Source organism: Carcharhinus amblyrhynchos, chromosome 14 (genome assembly GCF_965287045.1).
Source record: "Carcharhinus amblyrhynchos chromosome 14, sCarAmb.v2.hapA, whole genome shotgun sequence".
Classification (NCBI taxonomy): domain Eukaryota; kingdom Metazoa; phylum Chordata; class Chondrichthyes; order Carcharhiniformes; family Carcharhinidae; genus Carcharhinus; species Carcharhinus amblyrhynchos.
Window position 1 is genome coordinate 29216088 of NC_137337.1, and position 27432 is coordinate 29243519.

Here is a 27432-nt window from a genome sequence, read left to right on the forward strand (position 1 = left end):
CAGGAGTAGGGAACCTTGGATGACAAAAAATATTGAGATTTGGTCAGGCAAAAGGAGGAGGCATGGCTCAGGTACAAGCCGCTGGAATCAAGGGATTCCCTGGAGGTGTAAGGGGATACAGGAGTACAGTCAAGAAGGAAATTAGGAGGGCAAAATGGGCATGAAGTAACTTTGGCTGAGAGGATTAAGGTGAATCCAAAGGGATGCTTTTAGTATATTAGTAAAAAGAATAACCAGAGAGAGAATAGGACACCTCAAGCACCAAAGTGGAATTGCAGGAGATAGTTGAAGTTCTCAGTAAATATTTCTCCTCTATATTTACCATGGAGAAAGGCATGATGACTTGGGAACTTGGAAAAGTTAATGGCAACACATTGGAGACAGTTTGCATTACAGTAGAGGAGATGATGGATGTATTAAAATGTACGAAGGTGGATAAATCTCCTGCCCCTGACCTGGTACATCCAAGAACACTGCGTGAGCTAGAGAAGAAATTGCGGGAGTCCTGGCTGAGGTATTTGCATCATCATTAGCCTCGGATAAAGTACCAGAAGACTGGAGAGTAACAAATGTTGTGCCCTTATTTAAGAAGGCTGCAAAGAAAAACCTGGGAATTATAGACTGTAAGCCTAACATCTGTGGTGGGTAAGTTACGAGACAGTATTCTAAGGAATAAGGTATACAGGCATTTGGAAAGACAGGGTTTGACTTGGAGCACGGCTTTGTGCATGAGAGATCATGGGCCTGATTTTACCATTGCATTGCGCCATTTTTGGGCAAGAAAAGTTGGTAAAGTCAGATGCGAGACGAGTAGCGTAGTCCGTGCCCGCCTCCGCGCTGGTTCCCCCTTTACCAAGGCCTGAAAATGGTCGTAATTGGGACCATTGGGTGCGACAGCCATTTAAATGCATTTGCACGCATTTAACTTGCCTTAATGGGCTGCACGCCCAACTTTACCACCACTTCCCCCTTTACCTCCATGTTCTCCCATCCAGATCAGTGGGGGAGAAGGCAGGGTCTGCTGCCATTCTGCCGAGATGATTGTTTGGGCGGGCGGGCGGGCGGGCGGGCGGGGGGGGGGGGGGGGTAGAGAGAGAAAGAGGACTGCAATCAGTCTGGGTGGTGGGGGATGGGGGTATAAGGGGGTCAGTAATGTTTTGGGAGTATGGCAATATCTGTGGGGGCCACGGGGACACATTATCCGGCCTGGGAGAGATGTGTCAGGGGAACAGCGTTCTATCATTTTTTTTTCTGCGCATGCGCAGTTGGAGGTACCAATCAGAGCTGCAGGGTTTCGGGTGCATTAAGTCCCGCCCACAGGCTTCTGCAGCACATAAGAACATAAGAAATAGGAGCAGGAGTAGGCCATCTAGCCCTTTGAGCCTGCCCCGCCATTCAATAAGATCATGGCTGATCTGTCGTGGCTCAGTTCCACTTTCCCGCCCTCTCCCCATAACCCTTAATCCCCTCTCTTATCAAAAACCCATCAACCCGCGTCTTAAAAATATTTAGCGAGGTAGCCTCCACCACTTCAACTGGCACAGAATTCCACAGATTCACCACCCTTTGAGTGAAGAAGTTCCTCCTCAACTCCGTTCTAAACTGACCCCCCTTTATCTTGAGGCTGTGCCCCCTAGTCCTATTATCCTTTCTGAGCGGGAAGAGTCTCTCCACCTCTATCCTATCCATCCCATTCATCATCTTATACGTCTCAAAGAGATCTCCCCTCATTCTTCTAAACTCTAACGAGTACAAGCCTAGTTTATTCAGCCTCTCCTCATAGCTCATCCCCCTCAACTCCGGCATCAGCCTAGTAAACCTCCTCTGCACTCCCTCCAAGGCCAAAATATCCTTGCGTAAGTACGGCGACCAAAACTGCACACAGTACTCCAGCTGCGGCCTCACCAATGCCCTATATAGCCGCAGCAAGACCTCCCTACTTATATATTCAATCCCCCTCGCTATGAAGGCCAGCTTCCCATTCGCCTTCCTCATCACCTGCTGCACCTGCAAACTGGGTTTTTGCGACTCATGCACAAGGACCCCGAGGTCCCTCTGCACCGTCGCCTGCTGCAGTTTTTCGCCACGTAAGTGATAATCCTTTCTACCATTATTCCTACCAAAGTGGACCACCTCGCACTTGCCAACATTAAATTCCATTTGCCATTTCCTGGCCCATTCGCCCAGCCTATCTAGATCCTTCTGTAGACTCTCCACACCCTCCGCACAATTTGCCTTTCCTCCAATCTTGGTGTCATCAGCAAATTTCGACACCCTACACTCGGTTCCCTCCTCCAGATCATCTATATAAATGGTAAATAGCTGAGGCCCCAGCACCGACCCCTGGGGCACTCCACTAGTCACCATCCACCAATCCGAATAGCACCCACTGACCCCCACTCTCTGCCTCCTATTTGACAACCAATCCTCTATCCACGCTAACACCCTACCCCCAACTCCATGTCCCCTGACCTTCTGCAATAACCTCCTGTGAGGTACCTTGTCAAACGCCTTCTGAAAATCAAGAAAGACCACATCCACCGGCTCTCCTCTATCCACCGCCCTAGACACATCCTCATAGAACTCCAGTAAATTTGTCAGACACGACTTCCCTTTAACGAAACCGTGCTGCGTCTGCTCTATCAAGCAATTCCTCTCAAGATGCCTTGCTATTTCCTCCTTGATGACGGATTCTAACATTTTACCTACAACAGACGTTAAACTAACCGGCCTATAATTCCCTGCCTTTTGCCTGGCACCCTTCTTAAACAACGGCGTAACATTAGCCGATTTCCGATCTTCCGGCACTTCCCCGGAATGCAGCGACGTCTGGAAAATAACCACCAAGGCATTCACTATCACCTCCGCCATTTCTTTCAGAACTCTCGGATGCATTCCATCCGGTCCTGGCGACTTGTCCACAATCAGCCCCTCCAGTCTGTCGAGCACCGCCTCTCTAGTAACAGTAATGTCGTTAAGACCCTCCAGTCCTACCACCTTTCCATCTCTAACACCCGGCAAATTATTCACGTCCTCCTCCGTGAAGACAGAAACAAAAAAGTTATTCAGGACCTCAGCCATATCCTCATCCCCTACCACTAAGTCCCCCTTCTCATCCTCTAAGGGACCAACGTTCACCCTAGCCAGCCTCTTTTTATATATTTATAAAAACTCTTGCTATCCTTTTTTATATTAAGCGCAAGAATTCGGGGTTGCTGGTATTTTGGCAGGCAGAGTGAGTATGGGGGTACCTCAGAACGATTCTAAAAGTCAGATCTGAAACACTTCCAGTTTCAAATCTGCCCAGCACATAGCATCAAAATGGTAAAATAAGGCCCCATTGTCTTACAACTTTGTTAAAATACTTTGAAGAAACAAATCAGGAAGGTTGATGAGGGCAGGGCGGTAAATGCAGTCTATATGGGCTTCAGTAAAGCCTTTGTTGAAGTTCCACACGGCAGGCTGCTCTGGAAGGTTAGGTATGGAGTCCAGGGAGAGCTGGCAAATTGGTTATATAATTGGCTTGATGGTAGGAAGCTGAGGGTTATGGTGGTAGGATGCTTGTTGGACTGGAGGCTGGTGACGGGTGGTGTGCCTCAGGGGTCAGTGCTGGGCCTATTGCTGTTTGTTATCTACATCAATGATTTGGACGAGAATGTACAAGGCACGATCAGTAAGTCTGCAGATGACACTAAAGGATGGTACTGTAGACAGTGAGGAAGGTTATTAAAAATTGCAGCAGAATTGTGATCAGCCTGGAAACTGGGCCGAGAAATGGCAAATGGAGCTCAAAACAGACCAGCGTGAGATGTTGCATTTTGGAAAGTCAACTCAAGGTAGGACTTTCATGATGAATGGTAGGACCTTAGGGAGTATCATGGAACACAGGGACCTTGGAGTTCAGGTGCAAAGTTCTCTAAAGGTGGAGTGACAGGTGAAGAAGGCTTTTGGCATGCTGGCCTTCATCAGTCAGAGCACTGGGTGTAGAAGTTGGGAAGTTATGTTGCTATTGTACAGGATGCTGGTGAAGCTGCACCTGGAGTATTGTGTTCAATTTTGGTCGCTTTACTATAGAAAAGATATTATTAAACTGCAGAGTGTGCAGAAGAGATTTACAAGGATGTCACCAGGACTTAAGTGACTGAATTACAGGGAGAGATAGGACAGGCTAGGACTTTCTTCTTTGGAGCGTAGGAGATTAAGGGGTGATCTTATAGAGGTGTATGAGATCATGAGAGGCATGGATAGGGTGAATGCACTCAGTTATTTTCCCAAGGTTTGGGAATTGAGAACTAGAGAGCTTAGGTTTAATTTAAGAGGGGAAAGAATTAATGGAGTAACTTTTTTTATACAGAAGGTGATATGTATGTTTACTGAGCTGCCAGAGGAAGTAGTTGAAGCAAGGATATTGACAACATTTAAAAGGCATTTGGACAGATACATGGACAGGAAAGATTTAGAGGGGTATGGACCAAACGCAGGCAAATGGGGTTAGCTTAGATGGGCATTTTGGTCAGCATGGATCAATTTGGGCTGAAGGGCCTGTGTCTGTGCCATAGATTCTACGATTCTGTAAAATGGCGGCCTGGATTTTCACCAAGTCGTAATGACTTGTGAATTCTTTAAAAACTGAGGCTGGACCCTGATTCTGAGATTCCTGACCCCATTTCCAATTTTCACCAGTGCTTTTAAGGGTGCATGCTGGTTTAGGGTGCAAGCCTGCATCTTGTACTTCCAATCCTGATGGCTCCATTGTGGACATAAGCATGTCCAAGTCCTCTTCAATTTTCAAGGAGTCGATATAGCTTTTCAAAGAGTTGTCATTCATGTCAGAGGTGTCGTGAACCTTAACCTGCATGAAGGAACATTACCAAAGGCAAGTCCATGCCCCCTATGCCAAGCTATACACCTCCACCCACCTCCCCATGACCTCCCATGCCTCTAATGCCAAGCTATGCCCTCACCCCATGGCCCCTCATGTTCCAATGTCAAACAATGGCAGTTCCATGCACACTGAGTGAGCACCTTGAGACAGAGTGAGCAAGACACAATCAAGCAATCACACACGCATGCACTTATTCACACTAAAATGGTCAACTTTATTAATTTTAAATTAATATTTTAAATTATCAATTTATTGCTTTGACTTTTTTTTGCTCAGCAAGTGGTTTCTTTTCTTTATACCTCCACACTTTTAAAATTAATTTTAATACTGCGCCAAACCTTATCTTTCCAAAATTTGCTCATTGGGCCCTGGAGTGAGAAAAAATACAAGATTATTGTTTCATATGCAAAAAGATTGAACAAAGGGTGTGATTACTATAGGGCAATAAAAGTATCAAAGGACATTTCCTTTTTAAAATTGTGGAAAGTTATGAATGCTTTTTACGCATCCTATTGTCACAATAGGGTTCATTCACTTCTATAGTATACAGTGGGTCACTGGGCACGGAAGTGCCAAAGTATGATATAAGAGACATCAGGGGCCATGTTAGGGTAGGTGGGGAGGTATATCTTGGCATGGGTGCATGAGTGGCCAAGGAGATGGATCAAGGGTAACAACCTGGTCATGGGGGTGGGTGGATCGACATGCGATGGCATGGAAGAAGCATAGAGAGTGTGTGTGTGTGTGTGTGTGTGTGTGTGTGTGTGTGTGTGTGTGTGTGTGTGTGTGTGTGTGTGAGAGAGAGTGAGAGAGAGAGAGAGAGAGAGGAGTGACGGTTACAAGGCCTAATTTTTTTCATTAAACTGGGATGAGGTCCTACAACACAAAAGTGGACGTTTTAAACAGTCTGGCACCTGGCATTGCCTGTTACTGCCTATGACCTCTTTCCCAGGTCAGCAGGCCCGACTGCAGCCTGCATCCGCCCAAGCAATGAAGATCCCGCCTTTGCGGGCACTACCTCCCCAGGCAGGTGTGCAAAATCTGGAATTTTCCCAACTCCCCCTACCCATCTCATAGATGAAAATCCAGCCTGCATATCTATGACACACAATGGCAGATGTAGCCTGGTGAATTAGAGAAAGTAATTTAAGGATCGCGATTTTGACAAGAAACTCTCTTAATCCTTTCAGACCAACACTGAGAAAATATCCAGCGTGATAAAATCTGCCAGACAGATGTGGTTTTCAAACATAATTACATTTTTGGAACTTCACAGCTCAGCCACGTGAATCTCAAAGTCAGGGATAGAAACAATAGCAATCTCAAGCTTGAAAGAAAAATTAAGTCTGGAAGGGAAATATGCATGTGGCCTTTCATTTCATCCTTAACATTCTTAACCTGATCAGCTTAAGGAACCACTTATAACATTAACATGAAAACATGTGAAAATTAGAATGGTAATGACAGCACTGTACCTGTTTCAACATCTGTCAGATGGAGCATTGAATCAAATCCACCACTGAGGATGTGTCTTCCACACAATGACCACTGAGCATCACGAACGGCCTCTGAATGGCGCAAGTAAGTCTTCAAGCATCTGCCTGTTTCTATAGCATCCCATATCTACAGGAAGGACAAATAAGAGACTAGAAATATAACTTTTAATTACATTTAACAGTCTACTTTAAACTTACTTAGAACAGACTCATGAAGACAACCTGTCTAGTGCAATAGGATATAGAATTCCTACAGTACAGGAGGCCATTCAGCCCATCGAGTCTGCACCGACCACAATCCCATCTAGCCCCTATCCCCGTAGTCCCATGCATTTACTCTGCTAGTCCCCCTGACACTAAGTGGCAATTTAGCATGGCCAATCAACCTAACCTGCACATCTTTGGACTGTGGAAGGAACCACAGCACCCGGAGGAAATCTACGCAGACACGAGGAGAATGTGCAAACTCCGCACAGACAGTGAACCAAGCTGAGAATCGAACCCAAGTCCCTGGCCCTGTGAGGCAGCATTGTGCCATCATGCTGGCCCAGCATTTTTAAGGTTAGGGTTAAGATTAAGCCCCAGCAATATTATATGTCAATAATATTGTGGAAAGTTATGAATAGAGAAAAATTCGCTGCATGGAGGACCTAGAAATGTTGACAAGCAACTTTCAGAAAGCAGACAAAGCCCTAAAATGCTGACAATTCAAAATCAAGAAACAACGGGAAAACAATTACAAATTGAAGTCTATGGTCAAACCACACTTTCAAGGATATTGAATAGGTTTGTTTTATTACATTTGCTTTAGATGTTGATGTGCTTGCCCTTATTGTGAAAGAGTTTGAGAAAGTGAACTGTCCAGGCCAAGCAATAAGGAGGAGCATCAAGTACAAAAGATTAAAAGTCAAGTGAAAATGTCAGTTGCAGTTTATGGCTCTACTCATGTGGAATGTAATTGCAACACCCAAGACAGAGAATGCAGAAAAGACAAATTTGCTGAGGGATAGAGATTGGAACCTTTAACAACTAAAACAGGCATGGTTCTTCAAACAACCTTATAACTCTCCACCAGTTCAGCAGCAGTCATTACATTCTCCAACAAAACCATTCACTGGAGCTCCAAAGAGATTGCTCAATGAACTAGCACAACTGAACATTTTGATGAACATTATTTCAACCTTAATGAACATGCAAAGAATAACGATTCACATAGATCTTTTGATACACATTTCTCATGAATAAATTGCAAAAGCAACAACCAAAACTGCAATGATTAGTTTTATTTTAGAATGTAATTATTGTATTAATATCTCACTGATACGCTCTGAAATTTGAAGTGGCCTTTTTTGGTCAACTCACTGCTTCAGAAAGTATGATTACTATGGAATCTAATTTATAATGAACAGTATGATTCATGGCTTCTATTCTATTCCCTAACAAAATTAATACATCTTCTTTTTCCTGTAATAAAGAATAGCATGTAGAAATTGGACACCTTGATGATCTGAGTAAACAACACAACTAGATCGCCTACATGTTAAAATATAAGTAAAAGCTTCATGAGATAATAACTTCATATTTGCAAACTGAGAATATATGAAATAAGTTTCTTGCAATGTCATGGAAATTGATGAATGTTCCAAAATAAACTTGAAATTTTAATTGTTTTGTTTGGCCAAAATATAAAATTAGAAATTGTGAATTGGTGCCAGAATTCCACTACAGTTCAAATTAAAATTTCATAATGGCCCCTCTCAATTCAATATAAATCAGTGCAAAATGTTAATATGTGAAATGAAATTCTTCATGATTGAATACCATCTTAAATATTATAAACATTTATATTCTGCGCTTTAATGAACACAACTAGATTTCACTTTATGTTCAAGACTCTTGACAGTAACCAAAATCATTGTAAAATCAATGAAACCTTTGATTAGTAAACAAAGATTTAAATTAGTTCTTAACATCAGTCAGTCCAAAAGGCTTTTTCTAACTGAAAATATTGGCAGTTAATGAGTATTTATTTCTAATTGTGTCGCATAGGATTCTGCAGACATTGCACTTGTGGTTAACTGGTATTGTTATCCAGTGAGTTGCAAAGAAGCAGAACTGAATTAATTGGAAAATGCAGTCGTATGCATACAACATAAAAGCAGACAGTGACATAAATAGACTGAAAAAATGTCAAACCATGAGGCTTGTGTGGATTAACAATGTTATTGAAATCCAAAAACTAATTTAAATCTTTGTGTACTAATCAAAGGTATTCATTGATTTTACAATGATTTTGGTTACTGTCAAGAGTCTTGAGCATAAAGTGAAACCTAGCTGCGTTCATTAAAGCACAGAATATAACTGTTTATAATATTTAAGATGGTATTCAGTCATGAAGATTTTCACTTCACATATTAACATTTTGCACTGATTTATATTGAATTGAGAGAGGTCATTATGAAATTTTAATTTGAACTGTAGTGGAATTCTGGCACCAATTCACAATCCTGTTGCTGTACATCATTTCATTTTTTAAAAAAAGCTGCCAAGTACAAGTGTGTCAAGTGAGCAATTTGTGGTGTATGACAACACCATGATTGGATTGCTTGCTGTATGCACAATTCATCACAATGACAATTTAAACCAAGCAGATACAGACGTTTATCATTCCACTTGCTTGTAGGCTGCGAAGAGATAATTAGTGATTTTTTTTTACAACAAAATTAAAATCAATCCTTCCTAGCAGACATCTGCTGCATATTTATGCCTTATAAAGCCCACTGCTGTCCATTTCAGGAACATAATAATGGCATTAACTTTGCATTCTTGTAGAAAAATGTTTTTCCTTTTTCTCACTTGAGTGCTTGATGTTAGTCTTTCAGGGTTATTCCAGTGACCCTGAAAGACTAACATCAAGTATTAAGTGCTAAGACTAACGAGCCTACACATTGCCAGAAAAGCACCAGTTTCAATTCCCAGTCTGTGTTGAGTTAGCTGATCTCAAGCAGAGCAATGCTAAGGATGCAACATTTGGTTTCAGCACCCCTGGGCTAGCAGGGGGAGAAACTGAACGCTGTCTAGCAGCTGCTGCTGAACTTGGATGTTGTTGTCAGGTGAGAACAAGAGAAGACTCCTGGAGTGCCACTGTGTTTAGGCAGTCTGATAGTAATTATTGTCAGCACACACAATGTCTGATGGCTATGTGCGCAAGTTACTAGATGGTGCCCATGGAAATATACCCAGGAAGGAGTGGAATGGACCAAATTGGCAAAGAGGAAAAAAAAGTATCCTCAGGCCTCTAATATTATACTGGAATACCAGTGATGCTTGTTAACTGTACAAGAAAAAAAATTTACATTTATATAGCACTTTTCATGCACTTAACAATTAGGTTCTTAAAGTGTAGTCACTGTTGCAACGTAGGAAACATGACAGCCCTACGTGCCGCAAAAACTACAAACAGCATGTGATACTGATAATCTTTTGCGAAGTTAATTGAGGGATGTTGGCCAGGACACAAGAATAACTCCTCAGCTCTTCTTTAAAATAATGCATTGGGATCTTTTGCAACTGCCCAAGCAAGTGAGCTTTAGCTCAACATCTTTTCTGAAAGACTGTACCTCCAATGGTGCAGCACTCTCTCAGTAGTGCATTGGAGTGTCAGCCTTGATTTTTGTGCACAAACTCTGGAATATGACTTAAACCCAGACCCATGGAATTCAGAAGCAAGAGTGCTATCAACAAAACCACAGCTGTAGCTGACAAGACTATAGCATTGTTCACACAATATTAATTACTGACAATGCATCTAAAGTGTATGAATATAGAGGCATGCGAGCATCATTACTTGAATGTCCCTGCACTGCAGGTAAGAACAACGTCTATGATTTTCACACACCCAAAACTTTAATTAAGAGGTTGGTATAAGTCACTTCAACTTTTGCAGTGCAAAACCTGCTTTGGTCTCAGGAATGTAGTATAATTTTAGTTGCATTATATAAATAAAACTGCCTAAACTGAATAAGGTATTCAGTTTAAAAAAAAATTCAATGTTAATGCTCATGCAACTCAAATGAAATGCACATGGTAGCTTCTGACCTCTACTATTACTGATGGAATCCATGAAAGTGCTATGGTCTATTTTGTAAGCATTTAATTACTTTACTACCTGGACAACAAAAAAAAACTATCTGTGCCTTTATTATCAACCTCAAATGCTGCAGTAAGATGGCAGCCTTTAATTATGGAGACATGCTGTTTTCTGTCATGGCAACATTATTCAAACACTAAGTTAAAAATGTGCTGTTTTCAATGTGACCTCAATGCATCATAACCAAGTCTGTTAAATTAGCTTCTAAACACAACAGGATTGATCTTTAGGTCACAAATGAGTTTTTCCTCTTAGGTGGAAGTTATTTTTGAATCTCTCAGCCATAAATCATTCTGTCCTGCTACTTACCAATTTGAAAGTTGTATAATGTTTGAAAAATTAGTTTGTATGCTTTCGTATGTTTTACAGCCTCATGTGGGCGAGACCGGAAATTGTCGCCTGAGATCAATGGAGATTTCTGTTGATGGACCCTCGCCTGTGCCGATTCCATGGCGGGCGAGGTGGTAGCGTTCCAGCCATTATATCAAAGCATCCAATAGTCACACGATATAAAATATATTTTATGAATTGTGAAAAATAGTCATTATAAATGTTTTACTGGGTCAATGAACCATATGGCATTGTACTGAGCTTGCTCGAGGTTTGACCCAAGCTCTATGTTGAGGTAGCAAACATTAATTGAAATAAATATGGAAGAGTTTTAATTAGCCTTCAGTGTCCCTGGGATAAGGAACGTACATAAAAGTCTGACATATTCCCATTCCTGACATTCCCATTCAGTAAATCATTCCAGAAAACATGCTGCATATACCACATTGGGAAGTGATTAGGCTCAGTTAAGAACATTGACAATTATTGATTAATACCAAATAAACCTCACAGATTTGAACAGCAAGGGTACTGGGCCATATTATAAAAATGGAAGAGGCTTTGAGTTTTAATCAAATTTTTTCATAATTATGAATGCCTTATGGAACAGAGTGCCATCAAGTGCAATAAATTCCACATCATTTGAAACATGCAAAAATAATTTGAATCAAGTTTCAATTTGCAAAATAAAGAAGATTGGGTTTGAGAATGGACTTCCATGAAGATTCAAGTGGTTGGGTCGAACAACCTACTCTCATTCTTCCATTCTTATGAACAATGCAGTGGTTCACTATCTGTAAGCAACTACCTTTCTTCCTGGAATTCTTCTTTAATACTTGCCAAGTAACCAGGATTGGCAGCTTACAAATCATTTCCAAATAATTGTTTAAAAAATGATTTATTCATGGGATGTGAGCCTCATTTATTGCCCAACCTTTTATTGTGCTTGAGAAGGTAGTGGTGAGCTGCCTTCCTGAGCCACTTCATATGGTGTAGATACACCCACTGTGCTGTTAGGGAGTTGGAGGATTTTGACCCAGCAACAGTGTAGGAAAGGAGACACCTTTCCAAGTAAGGATGATATGCGACTTGGAGAGGTACTTACGGGCAGTCATATTCCCATTCATCTGCTGCTCTTGTCCTTCTAGATGGTAGAGGTGATAAGTTAGAGAGAAGCTGCTGAAGGAGCCTTGGCTCAGAGAGAGCCTCAGAGAGAGCATATAACAGCAGACAGTTTACAGATTCTTCTTGGAGATCCCCTCCACTTGGAGCTGTCCGTGCTGTTATATGCTCTGTCTGAGGCCAGTACTCTCCATTCACCTGACGAAGAAGGAAACCTCAAAAGCTTGTGAGTTTATCAAATAAATCGTTGGACTTAAACCTGGTGCTGTCAGACTTCTTACTGGGAGGGATGAGGCAGGGGAGCCACATTCTATCATTTTTTTTCTGCGCACAGACTGTTGGAGGTGCCAATCGGAGCTGCAGGATTTCGGGCGCGTCAAGCCCCACCTATAGGTTTCTGCAGCGTGATTCGGAATTGCAGATATTTTTTCAGGCAGAGTGCATATGGGAATGCCTAAGAACAGGTCTAAAAGCTGGACCTGAAAACTCTCCCAGTTTCAAATCCACCCAGCAGTTAGAATCAAAATGGTAAAATAGAGCCCATCGTGCTTCCCACTTCTGGTTCATAAAAATCAGACATGAATAGAGCAGCTGCTGTTTTATAATATGACTAATTTTTCAGAAAAATTGCTCATACAGTTTCAGAATTTGTATTTAATTTTAAAAATCTCAAAATAAAAATCTGGCATCAGTAAAAAAACAAAGCTGTCATAAATGGTTTTAAAATCCCACTCCAACAGGTTATTTAATGTCCTTTGGGAAGGTAAATCTGTTGACTTTTGAAAAAAATTGTTCATGGGATGTGGGCATCAAGGGCCAGCATTTATTGCCCACCCCTAAATGTCCTTCAACTGAGTGGTTTTAAAGAGTTAACCACATTGCTGTGGATCTAGAATCACATCCAGAGCAGTCCAGGCACGAAAGGCAGATTTCCTCCCCTAAAGGAGGAAGGAAGTGAGCCAGATAGGTTTTTACGACAATCAACAATGATTTCAGGGTCATCATGAAACTTTCAAGTCCTGATTTTTACTGAATTCAAATTTCATTATCTGTCTTGGTGGGATTCGAACCCAGGTCCCCAGAACATTACCCTGGGCCAGTGATAATACCACTAAACCACCACCTTCCCAGCTGGCTTATGTGCAACTGTTCTCGCACCAAAAGAGGTTGATTACTAACAGCACTCTGTTGTGTCATAGCAAGCCTTACGATTCTATCAAACTACCACCTCCAACAACATTATTGTAGCTTCTTTGCCACACAGATTGCAGCAATTCAGGAAGGCAGCATACTCTCAACTCCTAAGGGAAATTCAGGTTGGGCAATCAATGCTGGTCTCATTTGCACTCAGGTCCTAGGGGAAAAATTTTAGAAACTGAAAGCTAAGTTCCCGTACATTGGGGAAACAGGGTTTCATTTCCCCCAACATATATTGCAGAAAGCCGATAAGCTAAATTGGAAACGTTGCCTGGAGTATTAAAGAAACAAATTACTATTATGATACTGAAACAAATGAATAATTTCCTGTGAGACAAGATAGCCATTAGAATGTCATAAAGAGGAAGCTACGTACAGCATCACAATGATAGATGAAACACCTTCTCCCAACAATGTCATTTAGACCTGCTTTAGCCAACACAGTCACACTCATTTGGCCACTAAACAATGGGAGAAAAGATGATTAATTGTGTGACATTTTCAGAAAATTAGATGTTTCAGACTTTAATGTTATTGTTCCTGACCTTTATCGAATGAATATAAAATGCCAAGCATTATTCATAAGAACATAAGAAATATGAGCAGGAGTAGGCCATCTAGCCCTTTGAGCCTGCCCCGCCATTCAATAAGATCATGGCTGATCTGTCATGGCTCAGTTCCACTTTCCCGCCCTCTCCCCATAACCCTTAATCCCATCGCTTATCAAAAACCCATCAACCCGCGTCTTAAAAATATTTAGCGAGGCAGCCTCCACCACCTCAACGGGCAGAGAATTCCAGAGATTCACCACCCTTTGAGTGAAGAAGTTCCTCCTCAACTCCGTTCTAAACCCTTTATCTTGAGGCTGTGCCCCCTAGTCCTACTGTCCTTTCTGAGCGGGAAGAGTCTCTCCACCTCTATCCTATCCATCCCATTCATCATCTTATACGTCTCAATGAGATCTCCCCTCATTCTTCTAAACTCTAACAAGTACAAGCCTAGTTTATTCAGCCTCTCCTCATAGCTCAAGCCCCTCAACTCCGGCATCAGCCTAGTAAACCTCCTCTGCACTCCCTCCAAGGCCAAAATATCCTTGCGTAAGTACGGCGACCAAAACTGCACACAGTACTCCAGCTGCGGCCTCACCAATGCCCTATACAGCTGCAGCAAGACCTCCCTACTTTTATATTCAATCCCCCTCGCTATGAAGGCCAGCATCCCATTAGCCTTTCTGACCACCTGCTGCACCTGCAGGCTGGGTTTTTGCGACTCATGCACAAGGACCCAAAGGCCCCTCTGCACCGTCGCCTGTTGCAGTTTTTCGCCACGTAAGAAATGGTCCTTCCTACCAAAGTGGACCACCTTGCACTTGCCAACATTAAATTCCATTTGCCATTTCCTGGCCCATTCGCCCAGCCTATCTAGATCCTTCTGCAGACTCTCCACACCCTCCGCACAATTTGCCGTTCCACCAATCTTGGTGTCATCAGCAAATTTCGACACCATACACTCGGTTCCCTCCTCCAGATCATCTATATAAATGGTAAATAGCTGAGGCCCCAGCACCGACCCCGGGGCACTCCACTAGTCACCAACCGCCAATCCGAATAGCACCCATTAACCCCCACTCTCTGCCTCCTATTTGACAACCAATCCTCTATCCACGCTAACCCCCTACCCCCAACTCCATGCCCCCTTACCTTCTGCAATAACCTCTTGTGAGGTACCTTATCAAACGCCTTCTGAAAATCAAGAAAGACCACATCCACTGGCTCCCCTCTATCCACCGCCCTAGGCACATCCTCATAGAACTCCAATAAATTTGTCAGACACAACTTCCCCTTAACGAAACCGTGCTGCATCTGCTCTATCAAGCAATTCCCCTCAAGATGCCTCGCTATTTCCTCCTTGATGACGGATTCTAACATTTTACCTACAACAGACGTTAAACTAACCGGCCTATAATTCCCTGCCTTTTGCCTGGCACCCTTCTTAAACAACGGCGTAACATTAGCCGTTTTCCAATCTTCTGGCACTTCCCCGGAATCCAGCGACGTTTGGAAAATAACCACCAAGGCATCCACTATCACCTCCGCCTTTTCTTTCAGAACCCTCGGATGCATTCCATCCAGTCCTGGGGACTTGTCCACAATCAGTCCCTCCAGTCTGTCGAGCACCACCCCTCTAGTAACAACAATGTCATTGAGACCCTCCAGTCCTACCACCTTTCCATCGCTAACACCCGGCAAATTATTCATATCTTCCTCTGTGAAGACCGAAACAAAAAAGTTATTCAAGACCTCAGCCATTTCCCCATCCCCCACCACTAAGTCCCCCCTCTCATCCTCTAAGAGTCCAACGTTCACCCTAGCCAGCCTCTTCCTTTTTATATATTTATAAAAACTCTTGCTATCCTTTTTTATATTAAGCGCTAGCCCAGCTTCATAGTTTCTCCTACCCTTCTTTATCAACTTCTTTGTCAATCTTTGTTGACTTTTAAACCTCTCCCAATCCTCTTCTCGCCCACTACTCTTAGCTACTCTAAACACCTCCGCTTTTAATTTAACACTTTCCTTCACCTCCTTCGTTATCCACAGCTTATTACCCCTCCTCCTACGGTCCTTTTTAACCATCGGAATAAATTTCTGCTGAGCACCAAGAAAGATCTCCTTAAAGATCCTCCACTGCTTCTCAGCAGACCTACCTTCCAACGCGCTCCCCCAGTCAACATTCGCCAATTCTGCTCTCATCCTACCGTATTCCCCTCTGTTCAAAGGACGCGTGTCCGGGAACCCACTTTCTCCTCCTCCATCTGCACCAGAAACTCCACCATACAATGATCACTCTCCCCAAGAGGATCCTTCACCACAAGGTCCCTAATTCTACCCGCCTCATTACATAACACCAGATCCAAGATAGCTCGCTCCCTCGTCAGCTCCAACACACACTGTTCAAGGAAACTATCCCGGCAGCATTCCAAGAACTCCTCCTCAAGCCCACCGCGTCCAACATGGGTTGACCAATTGATATGTAGATTGAAATCCCCCACAATTACGGCCGTTCCATTCCTGCACGCCGCACTTATTTGCGCGTTAACAGCCCGCCCCACCTCCAGATCATTATTCACTGTTAATGTTCACTAAACAACTGAATATCTTAAAGACAATGATTTATTCTCGCAGCTCTGATAAAAATAAGGCAATTTAAAGACTTTTTATTTGCATGATGTTCTAAATCAAACCATTTTCACTGGTTACAGAATGACATACTTTAAGCAAGAAATATGTGAACAACATCTCTGAACTGAAAAGTTATGCAGCATTTGTCACCCCTCCTTGAAAGGAATCACCTTCATTGTTATAAAGAGACAAAGCATTGCTACTTATTATACCATCCCAATATTGCTTCTTAAATTTGCAGTCAGACTACTAATGTGTTGCATTAGCATGCCGATGCAAATCTGTGATGAATGGCTTCACTTTGCAAGTGCCTTCATCTGTTCATAAATTGTAATTTATGCACTTTCGACTCTAATATCAACATGCTTCAGTTCACTTAATAAGATAAAATTCCCCATGCAGATTGCTTAAGCTCTACTTTGTTTAATTATATCTTGCCAAGATGTCAAATATTAACAGAATTGTACACAATTAAAACCAAGAAGCAGAATCAGTTGGCAAATATGAAATATTGCTATATTCCGCAACTGTGCAGAAATAAAGTCCTTGGCACAATTCTCCCAAAAAATTCTAAGTGCCGAAATGGCGTAAAAACTGGAGTAAATCCCACTGGTTTTTTTGCGGGATTTTTAAAATGAATCTCCCACACTCTGTGCATCACAGACAGCCAGCACGAATCACATTAAAAATCAGTGGTGAAGAGGCCAGATGGGCACAAGTGCAGTAGCCCCGCACTGCTGGCGTCCCGATTGCTGGGCAGCTCGATCACTATCCAGCCCTGCGACCTGCAGTACTAACCCTCCGACCACCCCCCAATCGCTGCCCTCCTGGATGGCTCTGGGCAGCCCCGATCTCCTGATTCCCTCCCACCACTGGCAGCCCCGAACACCCCCAAAGTCCCAACCCCCAACCACCTCCACAGTCCTGATCCCCTTCCCGACCCCAATGGCCAGCCCGATCAGTCCCTTCCCTCCCTCTGCCAGTGATCCTGACTGCAGATGATTCCCCAACTGATCTCACCCCCACAGGCCCTGCCCCCAATAGGCCCTATCCCCTGGCATTGCCAGATGCCTGGTAGGCAGTGCCAAGGTGCCCCCTAGGCATTGCCAGTTTGTCCCTTGGTGCATGCCAGGGAGCAGGCAATGGGAACATTGAGAGAAAAAACGTGAATCTTCTTTACTGTATTTAGTTACTTTATTTTAATACTTTCTCAGCTACATGTTGTCAATATTTAGTATTTAGCTAAAGTGGAACTACACTGTCATGATCTTTCAGTACAAGACATTTGTTTTTCAGGAATATATTAGGTTATCACGCTATCTCCTCTCGAATCTAGGATTCAATCTAGTTTAAAATTATGGGACCAAGGTCTGCTCTGAAATACAATTTTTTTTTAGGTAAAATGAAACAAAATAAACTTGATGATCTTGAAATAAGTTGTACTACCCATTCAGCCATCCTCCCTTAAAATTTGAGTAAGTGTTATATTTTTATTTGCCAAAGGTGTACCCAAGGAAAAGGTAAAGTCTCTATATCCCAGACGTTGATGGGTTGCTTCTCAAAGGGGAGAGTGGCTGGCGATGAATTAACCTGAGGATCATCACATGTCAGGCGAGGAGTAAGGCTGAGAAGATGAGTTTTCACGAATAACCTCAGCTGGTATGGGAAGTGAATCTGTACGATTAGCTTCACTCTGCATCGTGAAACAGCTGTCCAGCAAACTGAGCTAACACCTTTATTAGGTCATTAAAAAAGGCTTCAAGGTGGATAGAGCAAATGGAACTTAAACTACTCTAAAAATAGACATTGCAGTGGCAGTGGCTTATTATAAAGTTCTGGAAACAGTATGCAAGATGGATACACTATAGTTAACTCCATTGCTACAGTACAATCATAGAATCCCTGCAGTGCAGAAGGGGACCATTTGGCCCATCAAATCTGCACCAACTCACCGATAGAGCATCTTACCCAGGCACCGCCTCCCTCATCCCCGTACCCCCACCCATTTACCCCACTAATTACCCTAACCTACACATCTTGGGACATTAAGGGGCAATTTAGCATGGCCAATCCATGTAATCTGTGCATTTTTGAACTGTGGGAGGAAACCAGAGCACCTGGAGGAAACACACACAGACATGGGGAGAACATGTAAACTCCACCTAGGCCAGAATCAAACCCAGGTCCCTGGCGCTGTGAGGCAGCAGTGGTACCCTAATGTATTGTTCTTGCAAAGATCAACAAATAAGCAATGAGATAAAGAATTATTTGAGTTTAATTTAAAGTTAAAATAATTTAAATTAAATGTGCTTATGTTAAATTTATGGTAAAAGCATACTACATTTGTTTTACAACCTTATTTTGTACCAGAGTATAGCATGCTGTTCTTTATTTGGAGTCAGGATCAATGCAGCAGACAAATTAATAAGTGTTCTGCTATTTCTGGTTAGTAGCTCATGCTGGTTAATAGGTGTCTGTTGCATTAAGTGAATGAATAAAATAAAATGAATCGTACCAGTGTACAGGAATGCTTGGAGTTTTGAGGCCCCAATAGCTGGGCTGGGAATAGTAGTGTTAATTGACAGTTGGGAAGGGAGGTGAATAGTCAGATTTGGGGTGGAACCCAGTGCTCTGTTAGTCCCTTTTCAGTCCCATTACAATAACATTGTTCTCTTAACATTGCCCACCAGGCAGCATTATATTATTATGCAACTGAGGCCAGTAAGACAAAATACACTTTCATAATTTACAGCAAGGCTCTGGCATCTACCATTGTAAAAACAACAGGAGGCTGAGTTTACAATTTGCCTGATTACAAGAGCTATTGATTTCACTTTTTTCCTTCCACCCTGAGCCCTGTGGTACCAAAAATACTCGACTAGACAAATCCTTATCGTCTCCATTTATCCAACTCAGTCAGAATGGTGAGCGCACTTGCCCTTAACGCTTAAATTCCCCCGACTGCAGAATTTCTGAACATGTCATGTACTTCAACACTGGGGAGGCAGTTCCGCTCCATCTTGGATCTGCTCCTGCAGTTTTACAGGAAATTCAGGATCTTAAGTATTTGGTATCACTTTTACCTGTGGGGGAGTAGGACTCAAACAACATAACTGAGGTGATAAATTTTTAATGCACCCTCACTGTGCTGTATCCAGAAGTAAAACAACAGCGTTAAACACGTGGGCCTGAACTTCTGTGAAAGCACTCTCCAATTCTTAAGAAAATGTCAACCAAATTTGGTACAATGTATTTAATAAAAACATGAGTATTCTCATTTACATACAACCCAAGCTGTTTCTCTGGAATCATTTAAAATGTGGCAAGCTTGGAACATAGATTTTGTAAAATTAGGCCTGAGTCAGTAAATTTGTAAACATATATAATACTTCATCATGATTAAGAACACTAAATCTATAAACAAGTTTAAATCAATGTTTCAGACTAACATACCAAATTCATCTGAAAGCCTAGGTATTAAAATAATGGAACAGAGATATTGTATACAGAAGTGAAGAATGAGTTGCCAATTCTGTTTATTACTGGATGCAAGAATTCTTTAAATAGATCTTTTTGCATCACAGGGTGTACAATTCATTAGCATAGGAAAATGGCAGTTGTAATTTGTCTAATGACAGAGTTCTCACATTTTATTCCCATTAGTTGCAATCACACTCTCAACAAAAAACAGAAATAATCTTTGACTGTAGCACAGTTGAACACCCTTTCTAAGAAACAATTTGCCTTTGCATGGCGCCTTTCACATTCTCAGGATATCTCAAGTGTTTCAGAGTCAATGAGTTACTTTTGAATTGTTCTTGTGAAAGCAAATGTGCCAACTTGTCACATAACCAGCAAAGTTAACTGATCAGTGATATGAACTGTCTCCCCCACACACACCTCCATCCCCATCTGAGAAAATTCCACCTGTAACCACGCCCTCCTGGTGTTGTCAGACTTTTTACCACTCCCTCTACACAGGCATTCAAATTGTTTTTAAATAGTTATTTAACATTGAGACAATATTTTATAATTTTATACAATTCGTTATCAGTGGTGACTTTTTTTGGAGCTGATGTTCACTTTCAAAGTGTACCTGGTTAATGGTCCAATAAAAAATAATCGTACATTTTGCACCAATTCCTCTGCCATCAGTGTGTCAACAACCATTTTAATAACATGGTCATCTTTTAGGATGAATTTATTCACTAGACACTGCTTCCGTAAATAGCATTGCCATAGCTGACTCACTCATTAGTAATCAGATGTTTGGCTATGATAATCCCATCTCAAGGGCACAAATATGGATCAGATTTTTCAATCAAAGGACACAACAGACAATTTTATTTACAGAAGTGACAGAATCTGCTGACATGTCTTCCATCAAATGCCACGACTCAATTTGCAGTTTCAGTGATTTAACATTTTGACTATAGTCCATCACTGCTCTGTGAATCATAGTAACATGCCAGATTTATTGTGCTATAAAAAAGTCAACTTCCTTTTACAGTTTCTATTGCTGGTCAATGCACCTGCAGGATTCCAATCAGTGTGGCCATAAAGCTTTAAGATGGAGCAGACTGGGACGCGAGTCAGCAATCAATTGAAGAAAAATCATTAAGTCAATGTTAGGTCCTACATTTGGTTCCACTACTGGGGTACTCAGCACATTACAGACTTTTTGGAAAAAATAACTGAATTCCATTGACAAGAGATCTGCAATGGGACATTTTTACTAATTCACATTTTTTAGACTTAATGCAAACATTTTTAATGATGGAACTGTTCAGCTTGGAGAGAAAATCAGTGGAGCACTTAATCATTGAAATGAGTAAATATTTTCAATATAGACTGTGCAGCAATTCATAATAGACAGCAAGTAGATACCAATGAATTACAAAAGTTTGATGATCTCACCAGTGTTTTAGGCCTTAAATCAGCCAAGTATGACTGTTAGATTGCACCTGCAGGATTCTCTAAATAAATGTAACAGCATATTTATTGCCCACATTTTCAGCGTGCCAAAAAAAATTAATTCTCATTTACCGCTTGTCAGTCCCAGGATTACACGCCATCTGACACAACACTCTGTGAAGTGCACTTTAGATTAATAAAGTGAGCTGTGTCTGTAATACATGATTCACTCTTCCCTGATGATAACATCTTACCAGCAGTTGAAAAGAACTTTTAAATTCACTTTAACGATTATCCTCAGCTGAACTCAAAAACACTCCTGGTTTTTCAGGATAAGAAATAAAAAACATAAAAATCAAAGGCACAAAAAGAAGCCTTTTGGCTATCATGTCTGCAGCAGCCAAACAAAAAAAGTAGATATGTATTTACATAACCTACAGGACTATGGGCCAAGAGTTAGGAAGTAGGAGTAGAAAAGGTAAAAAAAGGGATTTACCCAGCTTCAGTGCTGGGGAATTTTAGTTAAAAGATAAATTGAAAAATCTTGGATTAATCTCTGAGCAGCAAGGGTGATTGAGTAGAGTTGAGTTGAGGGGGTTGAGCTATGAGGAGAGGCTGAATAAACTAGGCTTGTACTCGTTAGAGTTTAGAAGAATGAGGGGAGATCTCATTGAGACGTATAAGATGATGAATGGGATGGATAGGATAGAGGTGGAAAGACTCTTCCCGCTCAAAAAAGACAGTAGGACTAGGGGGCACAGCCTCAAGATAAAGGGGGGGCAGTTCAGAACGGAGTTGAGGAGGAACTTCTTCACTCAAAGGGTGGTGAATCTCTGGAATTCTCTGCCCGTTGAAGTGGTGGAGGCTGCCTCGCTAAATATTTTTAAGAAGCGGGTTGATGGGTTTTTGATAAGAGAGGGGATTAAGGGTTATGGGGAGAGGGCGGGAAAGTGGAACTGAGCCACGACAGATCAGCCATGATCTTATTGAATGGCGGGGCAGGCTCGAAGGGCCAGATGGCCTACTCCTGCTCCTATTTCTTATGTTCTTATGTTCTTAATTGATAGAAGTGTACAAAATTATGACAGGTTTGAATATGGTAGACATGGAAAAGCTGAATCCATTGGTTGACAGTACAAGGACCAGGGGACGTAAGATTTTGGGCAAGAGATTTCAGAAATGGCTATGACATCATACTTTCAAACACCTATCTGCCATCAGCTCATTTGTATTATTCACTTAATATATTTAAGTATATACTAAACACTCAACAATGTTGTCCCTTTACTAGCCTTTGTTTGCTCTGCCCATCCCATTCACTTAATTAAATAACATATATGGGGTGGCACAGTGGTTAGCACTGCTGCCTCACAGCACCCAGGGACCCGGGTTCAATTCCTGGCTTGAATTATTGTCTGTGTGGAGTTTGTACATGCTCCCCATGTCTGCCCTGGTTTCCACTCAGAGTCTGAAAGACGTGTTGGTTAGGTGCATTGACCCGAACAGGCACCAGAATATGGCAACTAGGGGAATTTCACAGTAACTTCATTGCAACCTTAAAGTAAGCCTTACTTGTGATTAATAAATAAACTTTCTTCTTCTTTACTTATCAGTAGCTTTGTCAGGAATTGGTGGGGGGGGGGGGGATTTGCCCATTCTGCTGCGCTAATTATTTAGCGCAGAGGGCCAGGAAATTCCAGCAGGGCCTGATGTGCAACTCTGCATTGGGCATCCTGGCCTGCTGGCGTCTCCCAGAGCCGGATTTCCAGCAGCATCATATCTGCATCGGAAATTGGCAGGGAGGTGCATAAATTATGGTAATGTGCATTACCATAGATTTTAAATGAGATTAGCAGCCCCAGGACTGAAATCTCCAGGCCTGCTAGCTTCTCCCCGCAATATCCCCTTGTCTGTCACAGTGATTCACTCTAGCAGAGTTTAAAGTAAATCGGGGCCTGACCAAGCTGGAGTGAAGGGGGGGAGATCAACAGCGAGTCAGGCGGATGGGGTGGTGGTGCCCCCTGGGCATTGGCACCTAGGGCAGTGCCAGTCTGTGCCCCAGCAATGCACAAGGGGCAAATTGCCAATGCCCGAGGGTATCTTGGCATTGCTAATTGGGGGCAGTGCAATCAGTGGGGATGGAGGGGTCCCGCTGCCACTCTGCATAGAGATCGGTGGGGGAGGGACGGAGGTAATGTAGAGGTCACGGGGCTAGCCAGCAATTGGGATGCCAGCAGCGTGGGGCCACTGTGCATGCACTGATCTGAAAGATCAGCCATGCACAGTGGCCCACTCGGCACTCCGCTGCCGGCCTCCCAGGCAGGAACAGGCCCCGCCCACTCAATTCTGGAGTGAATCATGCTGGTGCTCTCTGCAGTGCAGAGAGTGTGGGAGATTCATTTTGAAACTTCTGCTGAAAAAAAAATCAGTGCGTTTTACTCCAGTTTTCACAAGAATTCGACACTTGAAATTTTTTTGGGAGAATTCCAGCCCATGTTTTTCATATCATATTCAAAAGACTTCCACAAATATTTGATGAGCTTTTGAGTAAACTATACAGCTTGATAATTTTACAAATTCAAACCAGTGAGTAGACAATGTAAATACAGTGTATTTTCCAATGGGATTCAATCCAGACTGGGTCCTGTGGGAAACAGAAATTCAGCAGGAAATGCACAGCATTAATGTCAAACCTGATTGACTATAGCAAGGTTCACATCCAACAGTACTAGATTTTTTTAAAAACTGGTATTACCATTGTTAATTTGTAGTAGATTAGAGGAATTTTAATGTCCATAAGTTTAGTGTTAGGAAAATAAATTAAGGGACTTATATTTGTATTATAAACATTGGAAATAAAGCACAGTTTTCAGTGGGTTTAACTTAGCGTTTGTGTGCCTGGAAGGGTAAAATCTATAGTTAGATTCATGCTGGACAAAGGTGTCTGTACGTGTGGGGCTTGACTCATTCCAACATAGTATTTCTATTGTACTTAGAAAGAGCTATGATGTTAAGAGTAAATAAATTAGTAGTAAGGAGTCTTGTAAGGTAGAAAAGCTTTTAAGTTTTAGTTTCAGCTGGATATATTGCAGTTAAAGAAAGACACCAGGGAGTGAACATCTTTCAATGCTGTCAGAAGAAAAGCTGGACAGGACAGGAGCAGCAAAGTGGTAGGCTTCCCAAAGAACCATTACTATCCAGATAACCAGGGATTAGGGACGTCTTCGAATAACTGAAGTTTGAAAAAAAACAGAGACCAAGGGACTGTTCATAAGAATTCAGGAAGAGTAAACAAAATATTCGAAGTTAAAGAGACAATTGCACCAACCAGATTTAAAAGTAGGAAAGCAGATTTCAGAGGTAAATCAAAAGTTTGATGCCATTTTAATGGCATTATCTGGGAATTGAGAGTTAAAGCAATTGTGAATAGTTTGTACAGCAGCCAAAACAAATAAATCCTAAAGGGGATGATGTAAAACCTGGATTTGCTGTTAAAAGTGGAGGAGAGGCTATGTATAAGAGTTATTTGGACTGGATTTCAAAATGCAAACTGCTAACTGAAAGCCTTGTTGGGAAGAAGGTTTTAAAGCATAGTTTTGGGAATTGAGTTTGGAAACTCTCATGTGACAATCATCTAGGGGAAATTCTAAAGGAGAAATCCACAGACACGAACCTGGATTCAGAATGGAGTGTGTGTGCTTGACAGCAACCAATCTCAGTGCTTAAAGAGATTTTGTGTCAATGAGACCATTGTAGGTTAAGATGTCCTTTGTAACCAATCTTAAAATACGTGCTTACTTGTTAAGTAAAGGGGGGAGTAAAGCAGTATAGTATCATAATCAAATCTTTTCATGTTTAGTCATTTTTTTTTTCTCATTGTTAAACTGATGTTAATCTTAAAGTACATGTGTATTTAGTTAAGGGGTGAGTAGAGGGATATAGTGTCATAATCCAATTTTTTCATGTTTAATACATTTTGTTTGTTGCCAAAACTTAGGGACAGCACAGTTGCACAATGGTCAATACTGCTATCTCACAGTGCCAGGAACCTGGGCTCGATTCCCGGCTTGAGACATTGTATGTGCGAAGTCTGCACATTCTCCCCACGTCTGCATGAGTTTCCTCCCACAGTCTGGTTTGGTTCTATGGACCAGTTTGTAATCATCAGCTAACTCTGCTGCCTATCTAGCAGTTTTAACATTTGGTTCTGCAACATGTATCCTAGTAAACAAAGGAAGTGAATCTTTAAATTTTTCCAGAAGAATCACCTCTCTAAGCGTTTCATACGTTTTCTTTATCTTTGACTGGCCGTTTTTAACGGTCAAAGTTATTTTGATTCATCCTCTCAAATTCAATATGAGTTTGTCCAGGCTGTTTTCTTGCCTTTCAGAATTTCTGCCTGTACACCTCCGGCACCCAACCCATATGGACCAAGGACAGCTTTCTTTACTACATCATAATCAACAGATAAAAGCAAAATGCTTAGGTTCTCTGGCCATGCTAAATTCTCCCTCAGTGTACCCAAACAGGCGCTGGAGTGTGGATTTTCACTGTAACTTCATCGCAGTGTTCATATAAGCTTATTTGTGACACTAACGAACAAATAAACTTGATTAGCTACCCTGTGACTCTGATTCTCCATGCTTAATGAAAAAAAGTAAAAGTTACAGTCTTTTGAGACAGGGCTCCATTTTGAAATCTTCCCATGCAGTTATAATATCAACTGGGATTGCAGCAAAAGTGGGGGCTCTTGTAGGATTTCAAAATATGGAGAAAGGATTATTGGATGCTGATTAGTAGTAATAAACTGGGATATTTTGAAATGTGGAAAGCAAGTTACTGGATGCTGAATAGTAAAAATTGGTCTGGGGATTTACTGTCAGATTTATTATTTGAATCCGTAAAAAAATGTAAGTGGGGTACTGAGACACCGGACACAGGAACTGAAGTTACTATGAGGCATATTGTACAGGTTACAACCCAAAATGGCACTGGAAATTGTTAAGATTTTCCTAAAGATGGAAGATGCAACTCCGACTGGTTTACAGAAAGTATCCAAGAGCCAGTTAACTGAATTGGCAGATAAACTGGAGTTGGGATTACATGCATAGGTAAGTAAAGCTGACATTATTGAAAGTATAATGAAGTATTTAAATGTACAAGAGCTGTCAGACAGACCAAGTTCTCCAAAAAGAGAGGCAATTGAATTAGCTCAAATTCAATTACGAATGAAACAATTAAAAATGAAAGAAGAGAGAAAAAATAGAAATTAAGAAATCTGAAATGCAGGGAAAAAGCAAGCTTTTCAAAGAGAATTGGAAATGGAAAAGTTAGCATTGGGAGAAAGAGAAAAGGAGAGCATTTCAGTTTAAAATGCAGGAAGTTAAAGCAGAGACACTAGAGCACATTGAGGCAGAACATGAACTTGGTGGGGAAACATTTAAATTTATACAAGCTCTTCCAAAACTTGAGGAAAAGGATGTGGAGGCATTCTTTATTTCTTTTAAAAATGTGGCTAAGCAGATGAAATGGCCAAAATGGCATTGGAAATTGTTAAGATTTTCCTAAAGATGGAAGATGCAACTCTGACTGGTTTACAGAAAGTATGCAAGAGCCAGTTAACTGGCTCTTGGATACTTTCCAAGATTTATATTGTATTAGATTTATATTATTGGGGGGGGGGAGGGGGTATAGAATTGAACAAAGGGAATGTAAATGAGGATACAGAGGGCTGAGAAGGTGCTGAGAGCGTCCATTTAGTGACCAGAATGTGGCAATAACAGAACTGAGGTACAGATTGTTAATGGACTGTCTCAGGAATGTGGCAGTTGCACTGAAGGAGGGTGGGGGATGTGGAAAGGAGAGCTGGAATGGAAAAGTAGAGAAATAGAAGTGAGAAAGAAAGATGATAAAATGGATGAATGAGATTAAATGAAATGAAATAAAATGAATGGAAATGGGTGAAGATGAAGGTGGAGGAGAGAGTTCATCCTCTGAAGTTGTTGAACTCATTGTTCAGAACCAGAAGGCTGTAAAGTGCTGTTCCTCCAGCTTGCGCAGGGTTCACAAGACCATTGTAAAAGGCCAAGGGTGGACACGTAGGCAGGAGAGCAGGATGGTTTGTTGAAGTGACAAGCGACAAGCAACAGGAAGGTCTGG

The 27432-nt window shown here is 41.7% G+C and overlaps 1 protein-coding gene across 1 annotated transcript in view; it reads right to left on the reverse strand.

The window, feature by feature from the left end:
• wdr25 (WD repeat domain 25) overlaps positions 1-27432 on the reverse strand; it is a 68090-nt gene that overhangs the window by 18838 nt on the left and 21820 nt on the right. The window contains exon 3 of the mRNA XM_080202506.1: positions 6361-6508. Within this exon, the coding sequence (XP_080058632.1) occupies positions 6361-6508 (148 nt within the window). The remainder of the gene's footprint in view (positions 1-6360; positions 6509-27432) is intronic.